The 20,836-nt window shown below is 47.6% G+C and overlaps 1 protein-coding gene across 1 annotated transcript in view; it reads right to left on the reverse strand.

Annotated features, from left to right (window-relative positions):
• Positions 1-1,771: 1,771 nt before the first annotated feature.
• Positions 1,772-20,836, reverse strand: part of LOC146871689 (pleckstrin homology domain-containing family A member 6-like) — a 35,244-nt gene continuing 16,179 nt past the window's right edge. The window contains exons 6-8 of the mRNA XM_085599767.1: positions 8,857-9,035; positions 8,495-8,559; positions 1,772-2,591 (exon numbers count right to left, since the gene is read on the reverse strand). Coding sequence (XP_085455893.1) covers positions 2,566-2,591; positions 8,495-8,559; positions 8,857-9,035 — 270 coding nt within the window. The 3' untranslated portion in view covers positions 1,772-2,565. The remainder of the gene's footprint in view (positions 2,592-8,494; positions 8,560-8,856; positions 9,036-20,836) is intronic.

Consider the following 20,836-nt stretch of genomic DNA (forward strand, 5'->3'; position numbering starts at 1 on the left):
TCTAAATTAGAAATATGTCAATTTGACCGCGTTTAAAGGGGAAGCATGGGCACTTTGCCACTGGTTAGCAGGGTTAAATCATACAGAGGTCTAACACCAGCAATCATATAGGGTCCAGCAAAAGGAGAACAATACAGGGTAACCATACAGAAAAGGCAGATCTCCTACATAATCAGGGAGAATGCTTCTTTTCTAGTTTTGCCAAAAACTGCAGTTTATCATCTTAAGATTCTTTATAATGCAACTCCTCATCTGATCCACAGCTACAAGATGGCTGATCATGCAGATCTGTTTCATCTTGGAAGGATAGGAAAATGTTTTACTTGTTCGAGCAATGTTTCTATTGTGACGAGAAAAACAATTCCTGCAATATTGCAGTCGATCAAAGCTATATCCTATACAGATGATTAAATCCATATATGAGACGTTTTTACATTTTACCTCTTGTTGTCAAATTCAATTCAAATGTGAAGACCTTTTCCCTTTAAAAACAATCTGATGCAGAGTAGGAGTGTAACAAGTTGAAAACGCTTTCCTCCACAAAATAGTATGTTTTATTCAGAAGCTTTCAAACAGGTTCTTTTCCTGCAAAAGTATGGTGTGCGCGACATTACCCACTCAATAACAAAAGAAAGATGTTGCGGATTTTTCCCTGCAAAAAAAAGGTGTTTTTTTTGCCTGGAGTTTTTACATACAGTGAAGTGTGTCAAAGGTGATAACTTAATGAAGTTGAAATGAATACCTAAAACGCAAGTTTATAAATCTGCACACATCTATCATTGATCCTGAAAAGGTCTGCCAGTGTCTTGATCTGCCCCGCTGGGTCAAGTTTCTTGAAAGGTCGGTAGCGAAGCATCTTTCTCTTTGTTTGCCAGAGAACAATCCTTCTCCATCTTTACTAGTTTGGATAGCATCATTGGTGCAGCACGGAGACAGCAAACCGCTTCAAGTTGTAAAGGACTGCGTGAGCTGGATGGAGCACTCTTCCTATGTCTTTGACCATAAGGCATAGAGCACCAAAGGCCTGTTAGCCTTACTGCCTTTCTACACTACCGATATTGCAAAGCATATATTTTCTAATCAGCCACCAACCAGGCAGTCTCACCCTAACTAGCTAAGAGAGGTTTCTTCCTAAAGTTTACAGAGAAGGGCACCTTTGGGTGGCTCATCAGCAGCCTGGGGTTATGGTGAGGAGCAGTAGATGTGAATACCATTTGGTCTCTGTGGGTCAGAAACTAAAGGGTGAATAAGCCAGACAAGGGGGGAGAAGGAACAAACAGAAAGTGGAACCTTGGTACAAGCAGCTCTCAATCGTCAACATTACAGTGACATTTAAGTACCCAAATCTATAATTATATTTGGAGGGGGCATATAATGGCAGGCTTACATACTCCAGGGATATAACTACAGTACAGGAGTTGATTGCCAAGCACACCAGGGCAGGTTACAAACATAGTACAGGAAGCGAGAAATGATAGAGATAATGAAATACCTCTCGGGTCGACAGGAGTGGAAGGATATTCAGTATATTACTGAAATATTTAAATACCATAGATGTATTTCAGTACATCACGATGGGAACATTACTGTAGGGGTTTTCTCAAACATTACCATGAAACCTAGACACAGGAAAGAGCAATGAGGCACAACCAGAAATAGTCTTATGAGTGCCTACAAAGTAGCATCACCTTCCCAATATCGACCATTGGTCCATAGTGCATCAGGCTTTTCAGGCACTACACAGTGTAAAAACGCGGATAACTACAGCCTTGTGTGGCCCTCATAGGTTTTTATTCACATTTTTATTATAATTGATCACTTTTCATTTTCTGCCACACTATAAATAGTTTTACTTTTGGTCAACACTATTGTGCGCTTCTGGCTGTGGGAACATGAAGGCATTGAAGTGAGAACACAATACGCACTCATGTTAATCATTTTCTACTTCCATTTTCATTATTTTATTTTGTATGAGCTGAAGTTTGATATGTCTTTGGTATGCCGCCCGCATCAACTCTACCTGCTATGGTTCTTCAGAGGAAGAAAGATGAAACCGTGAACTGCAACAGTTGAGTAGGATCATGGAGTTGAGGCTAGCTCGCTCCTCTCTTGTGAAGGAATTTAATCTCGCCCAGGCCTCAGCTGCTCAATCTTCTGGAGGAGGTAGGCTTTTGAAGAACAATTTGCTCAAGCGGTCAAGATATGTTGGGCAAGTGGACGACAAATTAACCTTCAATTATTTCTGACAATTGCACATTCCAGGGACGCATGTGAGGCAGCAGCTAAAGTTTCTTATAAAACAGTAAAACACAGAGGTATCGGTGGTAAAGCCTGCAGAGAAGAGTCACAAAGATGGCGGCACAATGAGTCTCAATAGAGTCAATAGGAGGAGGGGTCAAGTGTTCTGCATGTCATCCATAATGCTCATTTCACAAAGTGAGGTCATCTCTTGCACAGACCTCTTAGGTAAAGGCATGGTAAATTATGTCAGCCTCTGTTTTCTACCTCATAGAAAACCGTCAACTCTCAGGGGAGCTCCTGCTTCTGTGTCAGACCATATTAGTATTAGACTCGCCCAGCTTCCGAAACAGCTGAAACAGTAAATATGGAATTACAGAATGCAGTATAGGTGGAGAGGCAAATTAGAAGATAACAGCAGTAAATGAGACGGACACACAGATATGACCACTACAACAATGGATAAGAAGTAAATATGCTTATAAAGTGCTACTCGGACTGTGTATGCTGCACATATCCACATATAAGGGCACTGCTAGGCTTACTAGAACAGTGTTGTTTTATGTTTGTATTGGTATCCCATGTGGTCACAGAAGTTAAAGTGGGTCGACAAAGAAATTATAAAATTGAGTCTCAGAGAGATGAGTAAAGTCAGACAGATATCACCGTGGGAAGTCACAAACAGGTCAGACTCAGACCGAGATCCGAGTGATGTCACAGCAGGGTTCACAGAGTAGCTAGGGTGGGACCCCAGAGGGTTTAAAGTGTGGTAAAAACTATTGAGAATGAAGTCAGAACTGAGTCATTGAGATGGGTAGGCCCACAGAGTGGTCAGCGTGAAGACATGGAGTAGTTGAAGTGGGAGAAACACAGAGGCCAGGGCAAGTTCCCTAACAGATCAGAGTGGTTCAGGGCACACCTGAGAGGAGGGAGTGAAGGATGAGAGAAAGATCAGAGCAGGGTGAGAGAGAAGGCAAAAGGCTTAATAGAGCATTCTCTGTTAGATCACTGATGAATTAGAGCAGGATCTCCAAGAATGTAAACAACTAGATATCTCTGTATTAAGACTGAAACGTCGACCAAAACATCAACAACTTACATTAGCCAACAAAAGCAAGGCCATTTGTATTATAAGTGCTCATTCTCGTCTCGTAGAATAGGCGGAGTAATATTATACACCAAGTAGGACCTCATGTGAAATTCAATATATTGGTTACTTGCATGTCTTATTTGGTGTGTATTGTATGTGACACTTTATGTATTTGTTTGTTGGGAAAATAGTACAACAGTAGTAATATATGTATGTATATACACGTGTGTATTTGTTACTATATAATTCAATTATCAATTGTTCATACCTTAGCACAGAATGCGGTCTTTCTTTATCTGCCCTCATTGAATTATGTATGAAACATTGACAGTGTTTCTTCCACAGACCTTACCCACTTAAACCCGAGAGATTTCTGTATTGGACTATATTTCCAGATGAAAAGTGATCTTCACTGCATGTTTCATGAGTGACGTGCTGTATGTCTCTTGCAACATTTTTATACTAAATAGTGATTCAAATGTACATCTATTGACTTCTTGTAAAGGAGTTACACATTTATCTAGATAGATTAAAAAATAGCGTGCATTTAACAGATTTATTTGATCGTGGGTAAATGGAATTATTTTTTTTATTATTTGCAGATTATTCAAATTTAAAGTGAATGAGGCATTTTGTTGCTTTTCACTTGACCCAGATATGCCTTCATATCTATAACTTATATTTCAATTACTTTGATTCTGCTGCAAAATGAGTTCATGTTACTGTAAAGCTCCAGAACGGCCAGACAGCTTGGAGAGTGCACAGTCACTGGTCCCTGTGATGATGTCTACCCCCAGAGGACGATGGGAACCTCTTGTTTCCCAGAGGTAAGAGAATAACCTCTCTCATCACCACAGGTCAGAAAGAGGCCGGAGAAAGCACATTATGGATATTGACTGCGGAACTAAAATCTAGACTCAGTAACGGCTTATCTGAAAACTGAAGATGGTTTTATTTGAGGCCTCAGTAGCACTATAAAACACCCAGATGACTGGGTGCACACAAAAAATATGTGCTCCTACCAGACATATGATCACAGCAGTCTGACTGTCTGAGGTTCCCTTGGTCGTCAAAAGATCTTGTATCTCAAATTACAGGTGGCTGAGTGAAACCTTCTTAAATGTTGGAATAAGGATTGTGTAGACAACCTTTGGAGTTATTAAATAACTGAGGATACAATGTTTTTACACAACAGGCTACCTTCCATGGCATCTTGTTTTTTGTGGGTGAATTGCTCAGCCAGCATGGATTTGTCCTACACTGGGGAAAAGGGAGACAAACTGTACATTTTATGATATTTTCAGAAAGAGAACTCAGCAGCTTAATGCATATACTAGGGAATTGTTTGTAAAAACTACAGGTCAAAAGTTTAAATTCCACAATTTTTTTCTTTTTTCCAAAAGGGTGAAAACAGCCCTTTTAGGTAGAGGTGGGTGGAACTCATGGAGTTTCACTCTGTGGAATTCTATGGAGTTACATAAATACTCAGCGAGATTCTACAGAGCACGACAAGCGTGCGGAATTTAGCACGTCTTGCTGCTCGCACTAATTTTAAGTGCCTGGAGCTTGTTTCGTGCTGTAAAATCAGCACAAATGGCACCACGTCGCGTGCTAGAGGGCACTGCTTGTTTTCTCTGCTCAAGTAGTTTTTAGGTCGAGGACTACCGGTCTGCCGAAAGGCAGAACCGGAAGTCGGAGATTTAATGACTTGGAGAAGAGGGGCTTGAACCCGCCCCTCTTCTCCCCTGTTCTCCATTGGCTGGCCTCGTAAATGCTGGCCAGCCACTGGAGAAGAGGTCAGTCACTCCGATTAGGCCCAGTCCTTTTCGGATCGGGGGGCGTGTTTATTTGCGAGAAGTCTCAAGGAGGAGACAACAGCAAAACACGCCCCCGAATCCGAAAAGAAGCCCCGCATCTACACTTCCACTTTCAGTACACCTTCTGCATTTTATATATCTCGAACTCGACCGAAGCTATTGGAGCGCTTAACTTGAGCACCAGTTACGTTGCACATCCATTTTTGGAAGGCGCGGGAGATAAAGTGATTTGTCCAGAATCATAGGGCGTTGAGCCGACGCCGAAACTCGAACCTGGTTCCCCAGCTCCAAACTAGTCCGCAGCTCTCTGTCTGGCCGTTACGCCACATCAGAAATGTCCGTATGTTCTTGTGGGATTGGTGATTCCTTTGTCATTGCTCCAGAGAGCTCCTGTGCAGGGCGGTACTTACTCCTGCACACAGCGCGCCACGCGGCAGCATTTGTGATGCACATTTTAAGGATTTCATTGAAAACTTTAGGACTGCAGCTCTTTAATAAGATTCTCGGACTGGGAAGCGGAAATATGAATGGCAGTGAGCTGTGCGGGGGCGAAGAGCAGTCTGGGAATTGTGCGAGATGAGAGAACGCTGCAGGATGGCCTCTGAAGTGATGGGCTGTTCGCTTCTGCACAAGAGAGCGGGCTGAAACCCTAGGGATTCCTCCTCCCAGCCATGTTCCATATGTTATGTGGAAAAATACGGATTTATACAGAGAAGTAATGTATAATTAATGTTAGCATAGAAGAATCTGGTGAAGTTGTCAGGACGAATTGTCAGCCAGCACCAGTGCTGACACCCAGAGGCGCAGTGCATGGAAGCAGCCACGCCCCCCCCTCCCTCCCGTGCAGCACACGTGTTCCCAAAATAAGTACATTGGGGTACATATGTGTATGTTTTGCGAGTGAATTTCTGCTTTTTAAAGCGCATCCCTGTTACTCTGTGTAAATCTGCAGTAGATGGTGAAGAGCTGGACACGGAGAATGAATATTTCATTGTGTAGCAAAAATGATTTATTCGGTGAGGAGCCAAAGATTGAATGGGTGATGACTTTCCTGTCTCCATCTCCTGTTGCCGCCATCCATTTGCACATCGAGCTTCATCTGTGTGTGTGCGTGTGTGTGATCGCGTGCGCGCGTGCACACGCGTGTGCTCCCACCGACACTCGTGTGTTTATAGGCCAGGTACATTTATCTATACCCGTGTCCTTCATAGGGAGCTATGTTGGTGTCGTTTCTTTATGTAAAGCAATCTTTTTCGATTTATCCGCATTGCTGGTGTCACAATGTCTACCAGGGCTCCTGTAGCAATACGAAAACATATTGTGTTGGTGCTTTGAACTTCACTCTGCAACTGCAGTAATAAAGCCGGAGCAGCCGCAATTAGCATTTCTAATTTTAAATTCAAATATGGTTAACTCTTTTTACCAAACCATGTTAAGAGCAGCGTCTGCCAGTTATTCTAATAAAAAACAGGATATATTTTGCTCTCAGATTTAGGATCTGGCTCCCTTCAAATTATACTTCACTTCCTGTTGTAAAAAAAAAAATTACTTATGAAATCTTAATCTTCATAGAGCCTGTTGAGGGGTTTGTCAGTTGATCCTGCAAAAAGTAGATATGTGTTACATTTTGAGGTTACTGTGTGGCTCTATGTGTGTGTGGGGGTGGCTCTGTGTGGGGGTGGCTCTGTGTGTGTGGGGTTGGCTCTGTGTGTGTGGGGGGTGGCTATGTGTGTGTGTGTGGGTGGCTCTGTGTGTGTGGGTGGCTCTGTGTGTGTGGGTGGCTCTGTGTGTGTGGGGGAGGGTCTGTGTGTGTGTGGGTGGGTGGCTCTGTGTGCGGCTCTGTGTGTGTGGGTGGCTTTTTTTGTAGGTGGCTCTATGCGTGGTGGGTCTGTCTGTGTGTGGGTAACTCTGTGTGTGTGTAGGTGGCTCTGTGGGTGGCTCTATTTGTGTGTGGATTGCTCTATGTGAGTGGCTCTGTGTGGGTGGCTCTGTGTGTGGGTGCAAATGCAATAGGTCTCGCATTTGAGAGTGATTAAGCTATTGACATTGTAAATAACAATGCCGTTTCTTTAACCCCTTCAGTGCCCATGACGAGCTGGACTCGTCATGGGCTGCGGTGGCGCTGTGCCCATGACGAGTCCAGCTCGTCATGAACTCCGCCCGCTAATGGAAGGCGCGGCACTGGGCGGGGAAAGGGGCGGGCATGCAAGGGGTTAAATGTTTTAAAAACAAAAACATAAACAAAAAGAATGTCATGAGCAATGCCAATAGCTCTAACTTGCCGAGACCATTGCATTGTAAATGCTTGTTCTACTTGAGCCGCAGTTTTGTCAATGCAGACGATTGCGGCCTGCCACGTCCGCCTGCGTTGTGAAATCTCGCCGGGAGGCGTTCTAGTTCCCAAAGATGGCGCTAGGGGACACCAATTCTCCCTTGCCCTCACCACCTTACCGTTGGCAAGAGACTCATGCGAAAAACTAGTCCACCACGCGGCGGTTGGCAGAGTTTTGCTGCATCTTCGACCTCCAAGCGAAACACAAAACTCCGCTGGATAAGACGAACTTTTCACCCACCCCTACTTCTTAGTGCTTTGGTCCATCAATTCTGCCGATTTCCTTTCAGATAAATAACACAAAAGTAATTCTACAACTTCCTTCCCTCATTCCCAGAAGCTACTTGGCTTAGTGTTTATCACTTGCTGTTATTGATTGGATGTCTCAGGGAGATGAGTAACCCATCCCTTATCCAGGCGGTGCCCTGTTACTTGGCTGAATCAGGGGCTATATTGCAGCTGTAGGAAAGGTTGAGAGGTGGGTGACTCACATAGCAGAAAAGAACAGGGAGGTATGATGCTGCCAGAGGCGACATACCAGCGCACAATGGCTATCTAATTTGTGAGTGGCATAACACACAATCGCACCAAAACTGATGGGGTCCAATCCTCGCTGAGCAAGCTCATTGTGAATCTGCACACCATGCTGCTCTTCTAGCCGATGCACGCTGCACACCCATACAGGTAATTGAGTGTAGGAGCAGCACCGTCTACAGGAAGCATGCAAAGTGGATGGACTGTCAAGCTTTGAAATAACTCTCGACCGGGGCGAAGTGGCACACAGAGTTACAAAAATACCCCATATAATAACATACGTCAGGTAGCGAAATATAAAATGATAAACTACATAGCATGCAATGAAACATAGAACATAATATAATAAATTAGGCAATGCAATATATTACAAAACAATATACAACGTGGCCTAATATCAAGTAGCATGCATTTTCTAGAGGAGGGTATAAGAGGATGAAGTATAACATACTAGATAAAACATAATACAAATTATGTTCTTACCAGGTTTAGGAATGGAATATTCCCAATTGACCCAAGGAATCCCAATACAACTGGTAAAAAAATCCCTGCAAGTCAATAATAGGGATTGTTGGTTATTGATAAACATCATCGAATGAGTATAGCTCGGCATGTTGTTCAACAATCATGGGCAGCAAACGTTTACTTGACTCGAGGTAGTTGGCACGTTCTATGGCAAAGCTGGGAGGTTGGACAACAGGCAAATGGCCTCCAGGCGTTGGTGGATATAGTGATTTGATAAAAGTTCACACCTAGTGTCAATTAGCTGAGCTGGAATTTGTAGAGCACTAGTCTGCTCAACAGATCTGTGACATGCACCACAATGCCCTAGCACTTGTACCTACCTGAAGAGGGCCACAAAGCCATAGACCTCGAGTGCCATCCCCAGGATGGGCCACCGCAGCAGGACTTTCCAGATGCCTCCCAGGAAGAAGCTGGTGCCCTTAAGCCAGGGCCTCTGGAAGAAGAAGGTAAAGGTCCGCCGGAGCCCAATGATCACTGCAATACCAGCCAGGAAGAGGTTCTGCAGGGAAGGTACATGGTACAATAGAGTTCATGATCAGGCATTCTGTATGTGCACATTCAATAATTTAATTTAGGTAAAAGGACCCCCGCTACTTATACCTATTCCTAGGGCAGGGAAAATACAATTGTAAATAACAAATCCCTAGGCAATTCATGTTCTCATTTGCATTATGAGACATAATTGCAACGTGATGCTAAAAAAAGGCTAAGTCATCACTTCTAACCAATATACACAAGGTTTCCTACTAACACGACTGCGTTTACACGTCTAAACAAACAGCATTCCAACTACGCATTGGAATTGATTTACTAAACTGATACAGCGACGGTTGACTTCCATTGGCACATTTGAGAATCACAATTGATGCAGAGAGCAGCAGAGAGCAGCAGAGCTCCAGTGAGCCACCACAGCAGTAGTGAGGTGTGAGCCGTGTGTGCGGCAGCAGCAGCCGCGAGCGGTTTGAGCTGTTCTGAAAAACACCGACCGGGTGTTCCAGTCTCCAATCTCCGGGGGACTTTGAAGTGGACCAAGTCCAGAGTGGCATCCCCTGAGCAGCGTGCAGTGTGCAGTGTGCAGCGAATGAGCGGACGAGTGGACGGGCGGGAATACCCGGGAGTCCCGTGAGTGCAGCGGTGGCGGTGGCGCTAATTGTTGGGACTTGGTGGGACTTGTTAAGACGCAATTTCCTGCGGTTCTGTCTTCAGTCTCCTCGGACTTGGCCATTGTCACTGCCATTGCTGCTGTTTGCTGGTTTCACAGTGGGAGAGGTGTTCCCCCCTCCCGTTTCCATCTGGTGAGCGGTGCAGCTAGATTGAGGCAGGAGTCATATCGCCTTCTCCCTGCATGTTGGCTGGTCAAGGTGGGTTTGTGGGGGCTGTTTGGAGGATCAACCACTGGAATTGGAATTGGAATTGACCAGCTGAATGAATATCTATATGATCCGCATGATCTGCGTGATCTGTCTGGACTGTCTGGTTGACTGAATTGCTTAACGCCACTTCTGGAGCAAGTTTGTCGTGCTTTCTCTTGCGGAGCATTGGGGGGTAATTACATTGCCTAAACGCAGTTTTTGGAGCCAATTTGCCGCACTTTGGACTCGCGGAGCACTTGGGGGATATTACCTGTGTGTTCCTGCTGCCTGGTCCCCCCCGCCGTCGCACTCTATACCGCGACCACAGAGCGGGGGGACTACAGGCCCCACAATCCTTTGTGGCTCCGCCCCCCCCGACACCAGCGCCCGCGTCCGGAGGCGCAGAAAAGGAGTGGCACTTCTCCCGCGACGCGGGATCGCGCGCGGAGACTAAGCCCGGGCAAAGGGCGGGCCCTCTGTGGCCCTCAGAGGCTGGGCTGGGCCTACTAATTCATATTTTTATTTTATTTGTATTGAACTTCTTCATTTGCTCAGTGTTACATATTTCGCGTTGTATTAGGACGGTGTAAACATTGTCTCTCTGACCAGGAACTCACCGTAACTTACCTCCAAATATTCAATCTTTTATTGATTAACTGTTATTAATTGTATTCATCGGGGTCACGGTCTCTCCTGCTCTCCACGTATAAGGATGACGGCTAAAAAGTTACGTTCGGGGAGACTATTGGGGGGAAGGTCTTGCATGAAGACAAGATCCAACCCCCTTAGAAACAAGGCTGCCAGTAATTTGTTATTAAAGGGTCAATGCCAGCTGCTGCAATTGTGGGAAAAACCCAAGGATAAGGAATTGTTAAATGTTGCAAATAAAGCCTTTGACATACCTTCTCCATCTGGCACAGCCCTCATGGTGCTCAAGAAGGTCCTTCCTTTGGTGAATGAAGAATATTCGGGCTCCCTGATTACTGAGGAATCTTGCCCAGCGCCCCCTGAAATGACTGGTGACATTAAGTGTTCTGCTTCCAATTCTGAGGGTGGGCAACAAAATAATGTGTCTGCAAACCATAAAGTGTTTTTATCCAATGATCCCATGAGAGGTTTACAGCCAAAGGTGGACGGTAAGGGGGACTCACAGTTGTCGAGTATTGACCTGGAGCTTTTTGGTCGATACCTAGCTGATGGTACTCTGAAATCATCTGAAGCTATTAAGTCCCCGATCGGCGCTACTCCATCTGGTCTTCTGCTTTATAGCAGTACCCCCTCTTTAAAATCGTTAGATATTTCCTCACAGTATAACATCTTAAAGAGCCCACTGCTTAATATATCTGGCATTGGTCCCATGGGTCCTCCAGGTTTTGATAAATCGGAAAAACCGATTTCTGAATCCCTGATTGCATTGGAACATTTGCTGGCATCTATTTTACAGTTATTGGGTAAATTTGTGGGAAGCTCTGATTGTATTTTGGAATCTGTCACTCAGATACTAAATGTCTTACTGTTAAAGCTCCCGGGAAAGGTTCCTGACTTAGTTCCTAAGGCAGGATTGCAGGGGCCTGAGTCAGGTAGTGACCATCTAGCTGGAAATGTTAATTCAGTTCAAAATAAACCTGTGGCTATTCTTAAAAATGAGCCATCTTTAGTACCCACACTTCCCGTATCTAACTGTGTAAGGAATTCTGACCTCGAAATTGAAGAAGAAAGTGTTGATGTTACCGCTCCAAAATCTGAAAAAGAGCTATTCCCAATTTTTGTGCCTGAAATGAAGGGGATAGGGGGGGAAGAAAAAGAAAAAACTGGAAAACAAAGAAAGAACAAAGGAAAAAAGAGGAAACCAATCCGCAGATACAGGAAGAAAAGGCAGAGACAAATAATTTTTGAGGATTCCCAAGTCCCTGATATCAATGAAACTATCACTGGAGAATCTGTGAATGGGTCCTTGAGTCAGGAAGCGGCCACTCATCCTTCCGATAACTTGAATCTGTGAGAAGTTGGCCTGGTATATGATGCTCACTAGTTAAAGTGATCACCTTGTACCATGCCAAGCAACCCTTATGGTGTGGTTGTAAGTCAACCTTTTCGGACTAGCTGCCCTAGTGGTAGCGTAGGCTAAGCAGTCTTTGAGACTAAACTCGTGAAGCGTGTTAAGCAAGCTGTTTTACCAATAGTAACCCCCTTTTATACCAATGAAAGGACACCACACAGATATATATTCAAAATATATATGTATTTATTTCTCAAAGTAACCCCTAGTCTCTTTATGAGCACAGGAGCACAAATCGTCAAACAAGATTATCACAGAATACACAGAAGTTGCACTTTATATGGATAGGCCCTGGTGGCCACTCGAACCATATACTAAAATAGTGGTATAAGTACCACGAACAGAAAAGGGAAAAGGCCTAGGGCCTCTAGAATCGCTGGGCCTACAAGGAGCTAACGTCAGTTAGTGACCAGGAGGTCCACGGGTGGCGTGTGCAGAGCAAATAGTCACACGCGTGCTCCCATAGGTTTCAATGGGTGCGTAAAAAGTACAAAGTTACTGCAAAAGGAATCTTCCGGATGACCTAGGAACTTAAGATTTGGAACACAGGCACTAGAGATGTATTACTACACATGGGCACCGGAGTACCAGCTTTACCTCACCCACAGGAAGCGGGTGCATAGGCCTCAAAGTGCGTCGGGTTTCTTCTATCTGTTCCGTTGAGCCTGGGACAAAGATGCTGCAGGCGGTCGGTCGGGAAGAGATGCAGTGGATCCAAGAGTGGATCGGAGATGTTGAAGACCTGTAAGCAGAGGGGACAGTGTTCACAGTCACTAGCCAGTGACCAGCGTGGCACCAGGTGGGTACCAGGCGATGTCGGGCGCAAACAGGTGATGAGGGGTAGCTTGTCTCCGCAGCCACGTGGTCCCTGAAGGTCGACGACGTCCAGGAGTCGGCTCACGAGCTGTCCCACGCAGGCTCTCGCTGTCGGCGGTGTCGGCGACTTGATCGAAGCAAACAAGCCTTGGCAAAAGCAATTGCAGGAGGATTCGGAAATCAGCTGTTGGTTCTGACCAGCAAGGTCAGAGGGATTGCTCCTTTGGAGGGGAGCAAGGGCCAGTCTGGAGCAACCAGACCAGCGGTGTTTGTCGTAGATTTCGTCGCCAAGATGGCCACTAGCCAGCGGGCCAGCAACCGGTTAGGCGCGTCGAGTGGCAAAATGCAGAAGGGCCCCACGCAGATCGTGGAGATGCTGGAGGGCTCACCTTTGGTGCAGATGCTGCTCGAGGGTTGGGCTTCTCAGGACCCAAAGCACAACTTGGAGGGAGCCTCGGTTGTTGCACTGGTCAGCTTGTCGTAGTCGTTCCAAGATGGCTGGCTCCACGTGTCTCGGTGCCTCCACGGGTCTCCTCTTTGCAGGGACTGTGGATCGGGCGGTGAGAGGTCTGGAGGTCCAGGTCTTGTCAGTCTCTGGGCTCGGGCTCCGGCGGGAGGCGGCGGCAAAGCAGACGGTGATTCGCTGGATGGTGCTTGCGTTAGCAAGGTGGTCACTCCCTGACCACAGGGGAGATTTTCTTCAGTCTTCTGTGCAGCAGAATGTCGAAGTTCCCGTCTTCTTCTTAGTTTCAAGTTGATTCCAGGATGTCTCAAGTCTTAGGACACAGCTCCTACCTTTAAGCAGATTCTAGGGGCCGGACTACCTGCTAGGTCCCTCCCTATGGGTGGGACCAGGAAGGGGGGTGGTTACACCCCCAATCCTTTGTCCAGCTCGCCCCAGGCCCGGGACTGGTGTGCCCCAGGACCGGTTTGAACTGGCATATGCACCGAGGCTCCTTGTGAGCCACAGGCATGTCTGGTTTCTTTCAAGCCCTACCTGACCAATACACAAAATCCTGTCTGGGGTGGTGCATGCACCTCCCCTGGCAGGAAACCCTTTGTCCACACCTCCCAAGCTGGAAGGACTCCCAGCAGCAGGAGGGCAGACTTGTGTCTGTGGTGGCAGCATCCATTTTGTGGAGCTGAGGCTATGTCTGATTTTACCCGGGTTTCAGGTACTGTACATGTCGTGTCCCTCTAGAAGGGTGGAATGCTAACCCCGTCGCCAGAATTGGCGAGGGGTTAGTATTCCAATTCGTATGACACCTTACTCGACATGTTTTGATAAAGCCAAACCAAAGATAGCATTTAACCGCGAGGTTCATAATGCACTTAAGAGTATATGGTATGACGATATCTGGAAACAGTAGAAGGAAGTTGTTCCGACCACTGCAGACAGGCTCAGCTCATGCCAGAGCACCATCTCACATGGAACCAAGCACTCTGCCTTCAGGATTGTTAAGGCCTGCCATAGGAGTGACTTATAGGTTACCAGGTGTCCCATTTAAGTTTAGGTATAGGTATACTACACCTAAGTAAGAGGTGATTACACCAACTTACCCCAGCTGAGTGATCAGCCAGTTGTGTCAGATTGTTAGGCCAAGCCTGGGGTGGCATAATACATGCTTCAGCCCCTGGCAGGCCTTGGATACACCAATGCCCTGGGTACCTAGTGTACACTGGTACAGGGGCTGACAGGGTGATCCAACCAATTGGGTATGTACCTAGGGTACATGGAGTCCATTTTACAGAGAGAGCAGATAGCCTGAGAGCCTGAATGGCAGGATCTCAGGCCAACTAAGTCGAAAAACCAGCTAGACACTAGGCAAAAATTTGGGGGTAACCATAGTCAGATATCCACCTTCCTACACAACCCCCCCCCAAACGAAGGGAGATAAGGCTGACCTTGACCAGGTAAGCCTATATTGCCCAAGTGGCCATATAAGGAGGAACCAGCACTGGCATGGTTACCCCCTGTCTCATGGTCCACTAAGCAATCCCTCACCCTAAGGGTATCAGAGGGTCTCCACCATAGGGAATCTCTACCTGTGGTGTGTCTTGGCAAAGTAAAAGGCTGGTGTTGAGATGGAGTACTGAAGTGAGTGTCCTCAAAGTGAGGCCTCAGCTTCCTCCAATCATCCTCCACCATGGATGCCTTTCTTTCTTTAACTGAGTTGCACTGTGCTCTCAGGGTCAGCCTCTGGCTACCTAAAGCTGGAGGCTGGGTCCCTTTTGTGGGCTTACTGGAGGGACAGGTCAGGTTTGGGGCCCTAAGGTCCCAGGTTTGCCTGTGCCCAACAGAATCCCCCTGGGGGAGGTCCCTAACTACCTGTAAAGGAGATCCCTCAGGAATGTTTTTACCCATCACCTGACTAGGGCTACTAGCCAGGCAATCCTCATTCTTTTGATGGGGGGGTTCTTGTGGACAGGGGCCCTCTGGGGGTCCACTGGCCTCCCTGACCTCTGCAGCCCTGGGCTGACTGAGGCAGGGTAGAGAGAGGCAGGCTACCTGCACCAGACTGGATCCCACCTTGGAAGGGGCCACTGACATCAGAGGCTCTGCCAGGCCAGGCCTGGCTACCTCTGGGGCAGTTCCTTCACAAGGGGTGAGGTCAGATCCCTGAGGAGGCTGACCTTTTCCTAATGTCTGGGGAGAGGGAGACTTTTCTTCCTCCCCACTACTCTCAGTTTGTGTGGAGTGATCCATTGTTTCAGGCTTCACTACACCTATGTCAGTCTGAGTATAGGCTGAGACCATTACAGCCTTGCCAACCTTTTCAGGGGGGCACTCAGTTTGTGTTTGAGCTGTGACTGTCACAGCTCTGCCAGTCCCTACAGGGAAGTCTGTCTGTGCCTGGGCTGTGGCTACCACTGCCCTTCCAACCTTTTCAGGGAGGAAATCTATTTGGACAGGGGTTGTGAATGGCACAACCCCCCTACCCTTTTGTGAAAGGCCTACCATTTTAGAATGGGTGTCTTGTTCAACTCCAGCCCAAGCTGAGAGTTCTAAGTCATTCCCCAGTAAGCAGTCTACAGGCAAGGTTGGGGACACTGCTACCCTTTTAGGGCCAGTGACCCCTCCCCAGCTGAGACATACCTCTGCCATGGGATGACTGTTCTGTTTGCCATCAATGTTAGTCACCTGGTAGGAGAAACCGGGCAAAATCTGCTCAGAGGGAACTAGCCAATGGGCCACCATTGTGATGCTAGCCCCAGTGTCTCTGTAGGCCTCAGCTTTTGTACCATTGATGTAGGGCTCCTGTCTGTACCTACCCAAAGTGTTGGGACAGGCAGTGAAGTTGGCAAACCCCATGCCACCATCACAGACAAGAGTGGTTGCTGTAGGGGAATTGGCTAAGCCAGGGTCCCCCTGTGTTCCCCAAGTAAACCCACCCAGATTTCTGGGGGCACTCCCACCACCTGGGGGATTACTGCTGACAGTAATAGGTGGTGTGACAGGAGTAATTGGAGGAACAGTTTTGTTTTTAGCCCTTGGGCAACCGCTGTCAGTTTTCCAATGCCCAGGAGTTTTACACTCATGGCAGTAGGGCTTTTTAGCTGTGGTAGAGGAGGGAGCTTGGGACCCACCACCCTGTGTGGAGTTTTGGGGCCCTGAGGAAGGTTTCTCTTTTTCTTTATCCCCACCCTTCTCTTGAGGCTTGGTGGTATCTTTCTTTTGGTCACCACCCTGGTTTTTAGGCCTGATCCTGGTCCTGACCCATTTATCTGCCCTCTTTCCCAATTCTTGGGGAGAGGTCAAATCTGAGTCTACCAGGTGTTGATGGAGAAGCTGGTTTTGACAATTACTTAAAATCTGCTCTCTCATCATCAAATTGTACAATCCTGTATAATCAGACACCTTACTTCCCAGCAACCAACCCTCCAAAGCCTTAGTGGCACATTCCACATATTCAGACCAGTCCTGAGTCTGTGTCTTCTGGGTGTCTCTGAACATTAACCTGTACTGTTCAGTGGTTAAGCCTAACCCATCAACTAGGACACTCTTCAGGACTCTGTAATTTCTGACATCCTCTTCTCTAACAGTGAGGAGTCTATCTCTGCCTCTCCCCTCAAAGGAGAGCCATAAGATTGCTGCCCACTGGTCTTCAGGAACCTGCTGCACTTTGCAGGCTCTCTCAAGAGCAGTCATCCATTTGTGGATGTCATCCCCACTTTTGTAGGGGGGCACAATCTTGGACAGGTTCCTATTGTCAAAGACCCTATCTTTGTCCCTAGGGACATTGCTGCCACCAGTGGGTATAGACCCACTCTCTCTATGCTGCCTAGCCTTGCTCAGTTTTTCTTCCATCAGGGCTACTTCTAGCTCCTGCTTCCTGATCCTCAGCTGGGCTTCCTGCATTCTGGCCTCATGTTCCCTCCTCTGAGGGGTGGTCAGTCTCCTTCTGGAGTGACCTTGAGAGCCTCTAGAGCCATGGGAAGCATTGGAGTCACCTGAGCGATTCCTTTGCCTTCCAAGCCCTGTGTTAAGTCCACTGGGGAGATCCAATGGGGTGAACCCACTGTCAGTCCCCAATAGCCTTAGTTTAGCTGGGCCAAGTATAACACTTGGCACTGGGCTAGTTCTCCCTTCATCCCCACTCACATCTGTATCCCCATCACTTTCTTCCTCTGTGGTAGGCATCCCATCTAAGGGGTGACTATTGGGAAGGGGTACTTCAGTGGCATCTTCAGAAGGGGGGCCTCCTGTTCCTGTCCCTAAGGGGGCTAACTGGGAAGCTTTCTTGAGTGCTCTCTGATTCTCATCATTCTGTAAGAGCTCTCTGAGCTCAGCAGAGTTTGGGTTCTTGGGCTGTTTAAGGCCTCTAAGAGTTGCCAAATGCCTGAGCTCATTCTGATTAAGGGTAGCAAAGCTGGTTGGTGCCCTCTGGGGGTCACTCTCGACAGAGATGGGTACAGTGGACCCCTCTGCCCCGGCCATTGCTCTTAAGTGTGGGTGGATGTGTTGCAATCTACCTACACTTGGGTTTACCTACTAAACCTATCTAGTAGTTGTAGTCAGGGTGTGCTACTCCCTTTGCTCTACAACAACTAAGTTCAGTAGAACTTATGTATATCTAATCTTGTTTTATATGTACCTACAGGTACCTATGTGATCTTTCAATTGGTAACCAAGAGATTACAATGGTAAAACACAGCAAGCTCAAATCCAACCGCTGCTCACCAATGTGAGAAGTTGGCCTGGTATATGATGCTCACTAGTTAAAGTGATCACCTTGTACCATGCCAAGCAACCCTTATGGTGTGGTTGTAAGTCAACCTTTTCGGACTAGCTGCCCTAGTGGTAGCGTAGGCTAAGCAGTCTTTGAGACTAAACTCGTGAAGCGTGTTAAGCAAGCTGTTTTACCAATAGTAACCCCCTTTTATACCAATGAAAGGACACCACACAGATATATATTCAAAATATATATGTATTTATTTCTCAAAGTAACCCCTAGTCTCTTTATGAGCACAGGAGCACAAATCGTCAAACAAGATTATCACAGAATACACAGAAGTTGCACTTTATATGGATAGGCCCTGGTGGCCACTCGAACCATATACTAAAATAGTGGTATAAGTACCACGAACAGAAAAGGGAAAAGGCCTAGGGCCTCTAGAATCGCTGGGCCTACAAGGAGCTAACGTCAGTTAGTGACCAGGAGGTCCACGGGTGGCGTGTGCAGAGCAAATAGTCACACGCGTGCTCCCATAGGTTTCAATGGGTGCGTAAAAAGTACAAAGTTACTGCAAAAGGAATCTTCCGGATGACCTAGGAACTTAAGATTTGGAACACAGGCACTAGAGATGTATTACTACACATGGGCACCGGAGTACCAGCTTTACCTCACCCACAGGAAGCGGGTGCATAGGCCTCAAAGTGCGTCGGGTTTCTTCTATCTGTTCCGTTGAGCCTGGGACAAAGATGCTGCAGGCGGTCGGTCGGGAAGAGATGCAGTGGATCCAAGAGTGGATCGGAGATGTTGAAGACCTGTAAGCAGAGGGGACAGTGTTCACAGTCACTAGCCAGTGACCAGCGTGGCACCAGGTGGGTACCAGGCGATGTCGGGCGCAAACAGGTGATGAGGGGTAGCTTGTCTCCGCAGCCACGTGGTCCCTGAAGGTCGACGACGTCCAGGAGTCGGCTCACGAGCTGTCCCACGCAGGCTCTCGCTGTCGGCGGTGTCGGCGACTTGATCGAAGCAAACAAGCCTTGGCAAAAGCAATTGCAGGAGGATTCGGAAATCAGCTGTTGGTTCTGACCAGCAAGGTCAGAGGGATTGCTCCTTTGGAGGGGAGCAAGGGCCAGTCTGGAGCAACCAGACCAGCGGTGTTTGTCGTAGATTTCGTCGCCAAGATGGCCACTAGCCAGCGGGCCAGCAACCGGTTAGGCGCGTCGAGTGGCAAAATGCAGAAGGGCCCCACGCAGATCGTGGAGATGCTGGAGGGCTCACCTTTGGTGCAGATGCTGCTCGAGGGTTGGGCTTCTCAGGACCCAAAGCACAACTTGGAGGGAGCCTCGGTTGTTGCACTGGTCAGCTTGTCGTAGTCGTTCCAAGATGGCTGGCTCCACGTGTCTCGGTGCCTCCACGGGTCTCCTCTTTGCAGGGACTGTGGATCGGGCGGTGAGAGGTCTGGAGGTCCAGGTCTTGTCAGTCTCTGGGCTCGGGCTCCGGCGGGAGGCGGCGGCAAAGCAGACGGTGATTCGCTGGATGGTGCTTGCGTTAGCAAGGTGGTCACTCCCTGACCACAGGGGAGATTTTCTTCAGTCTTCTGTGCAGCAGAATGTCGAAGTTCCCGTCTTCTTCTTAGTTTCAAGTTGATTCCAGGATGTCTCAAGTCTTAGGACACAGCTCCTACCTTTAAGCAGATTCTAGGGGCCGGACTACCTGCTAGGTCCCTCCCTATGGGTGGGACCAGGAAGGGGGGTGGTTACACCCCCAATCCTTTGTCCAGCTCGCCCCAGGCCCGGGACTGGTGTGCCCCAGGACCGGTTTGAACTGGCATATGCACCGAGGCTCCTTGTGAGCCACAGGCATGTCTGGTTTCTTTCAAGCCCTACCTGACCAATACACAAAATCCTGTCTGGGGTGGTGCATGCACCTCCCCTGGCAGGAAACCCTTTGTCCACACCTCCCAAGCTGGAAGGACTCCCAGCAGCAGGAGGGCAGACTTGTGTCTGTGGTGGCAGCATCCATTTTGTGGAGCTGAGGCTATGTCTGATTTTACCCGGGTTTCAGGTACTGTACATGTCGTGTCCCTCTAGAAGGGTGGAATGCTAACCCCGTCGCCAGAATTGGCGAGGGGTTAGTATTCCAATTCGTATGACACCTTACTCGACATGTTTTGATAAAGCCAAACCAAAGATAGCATTTAACCGCGAGGTTCATAATGCACTTAAGAGTATATGGTATGACGATATCTGGAAACAGTAGAAGGAAGTTGTTCCGACCACTGCAGACAGGCTCAGCTCATGCCAGAGCACCATCTCACATGGAACCAAGCACTCTGCCTTCAGGATTGTTAAGGCCTGCCATAGGAGTGACTTATAGGTTACCAGGTGTCCCATTTAAGTTTAGGTATAGGTATACTACACCTAAGTAAGAGGTGATTACACCAACTTACCCCAGCTGAGTGATCAGCCAGTTGTGTCAGATTGTTAGGCCAAGCCTGGGGTGGCATAATACATGCTTCAGCCCCTGGCAGGCCTTGGATACACCAATGCCCTGGGTACCTAGTGTACACTGGTACAGGGGCTGACAGGGTGATCCAACCAATTGGGTATGTACCTAGGGTACATGGAGTCCATTTTACAGAGAGAGCAGATAGCCTGAGAGCCTGAATGGCAGGATCTCAGGCCAACTAAGTCGAAAAACCAGCTAGACACTAGGCAAAAATTTGGGGGTAACCATAGTCAGATATCCACCTTCCTACAGAATCCCTCTGCATTAGGCATTAAAATTTCTTCCAATTGTTCAATCTCTCCTGTGGGAGGCCCCCTATTAGATGTAGGAGGATTGACGATCCCTCTCCCCGTAGCAGAGATGACCAGGTCAGTCCCTATTGTATCTGTGG

This window comes from Triturus cristatus, chromosome 1_1 (genome assembly GCF_964204655.1).
Source record: "Triturus cristatus chromosome 1_1, aTriCri1.1, whole genome shotgun sequence".
Classification (NCBI taxonomy): Eukaryota; Metazoa; Chordata; class Amphibia; order Caudata; family Salamandridae; genus Triturus; species Triturus cristatus.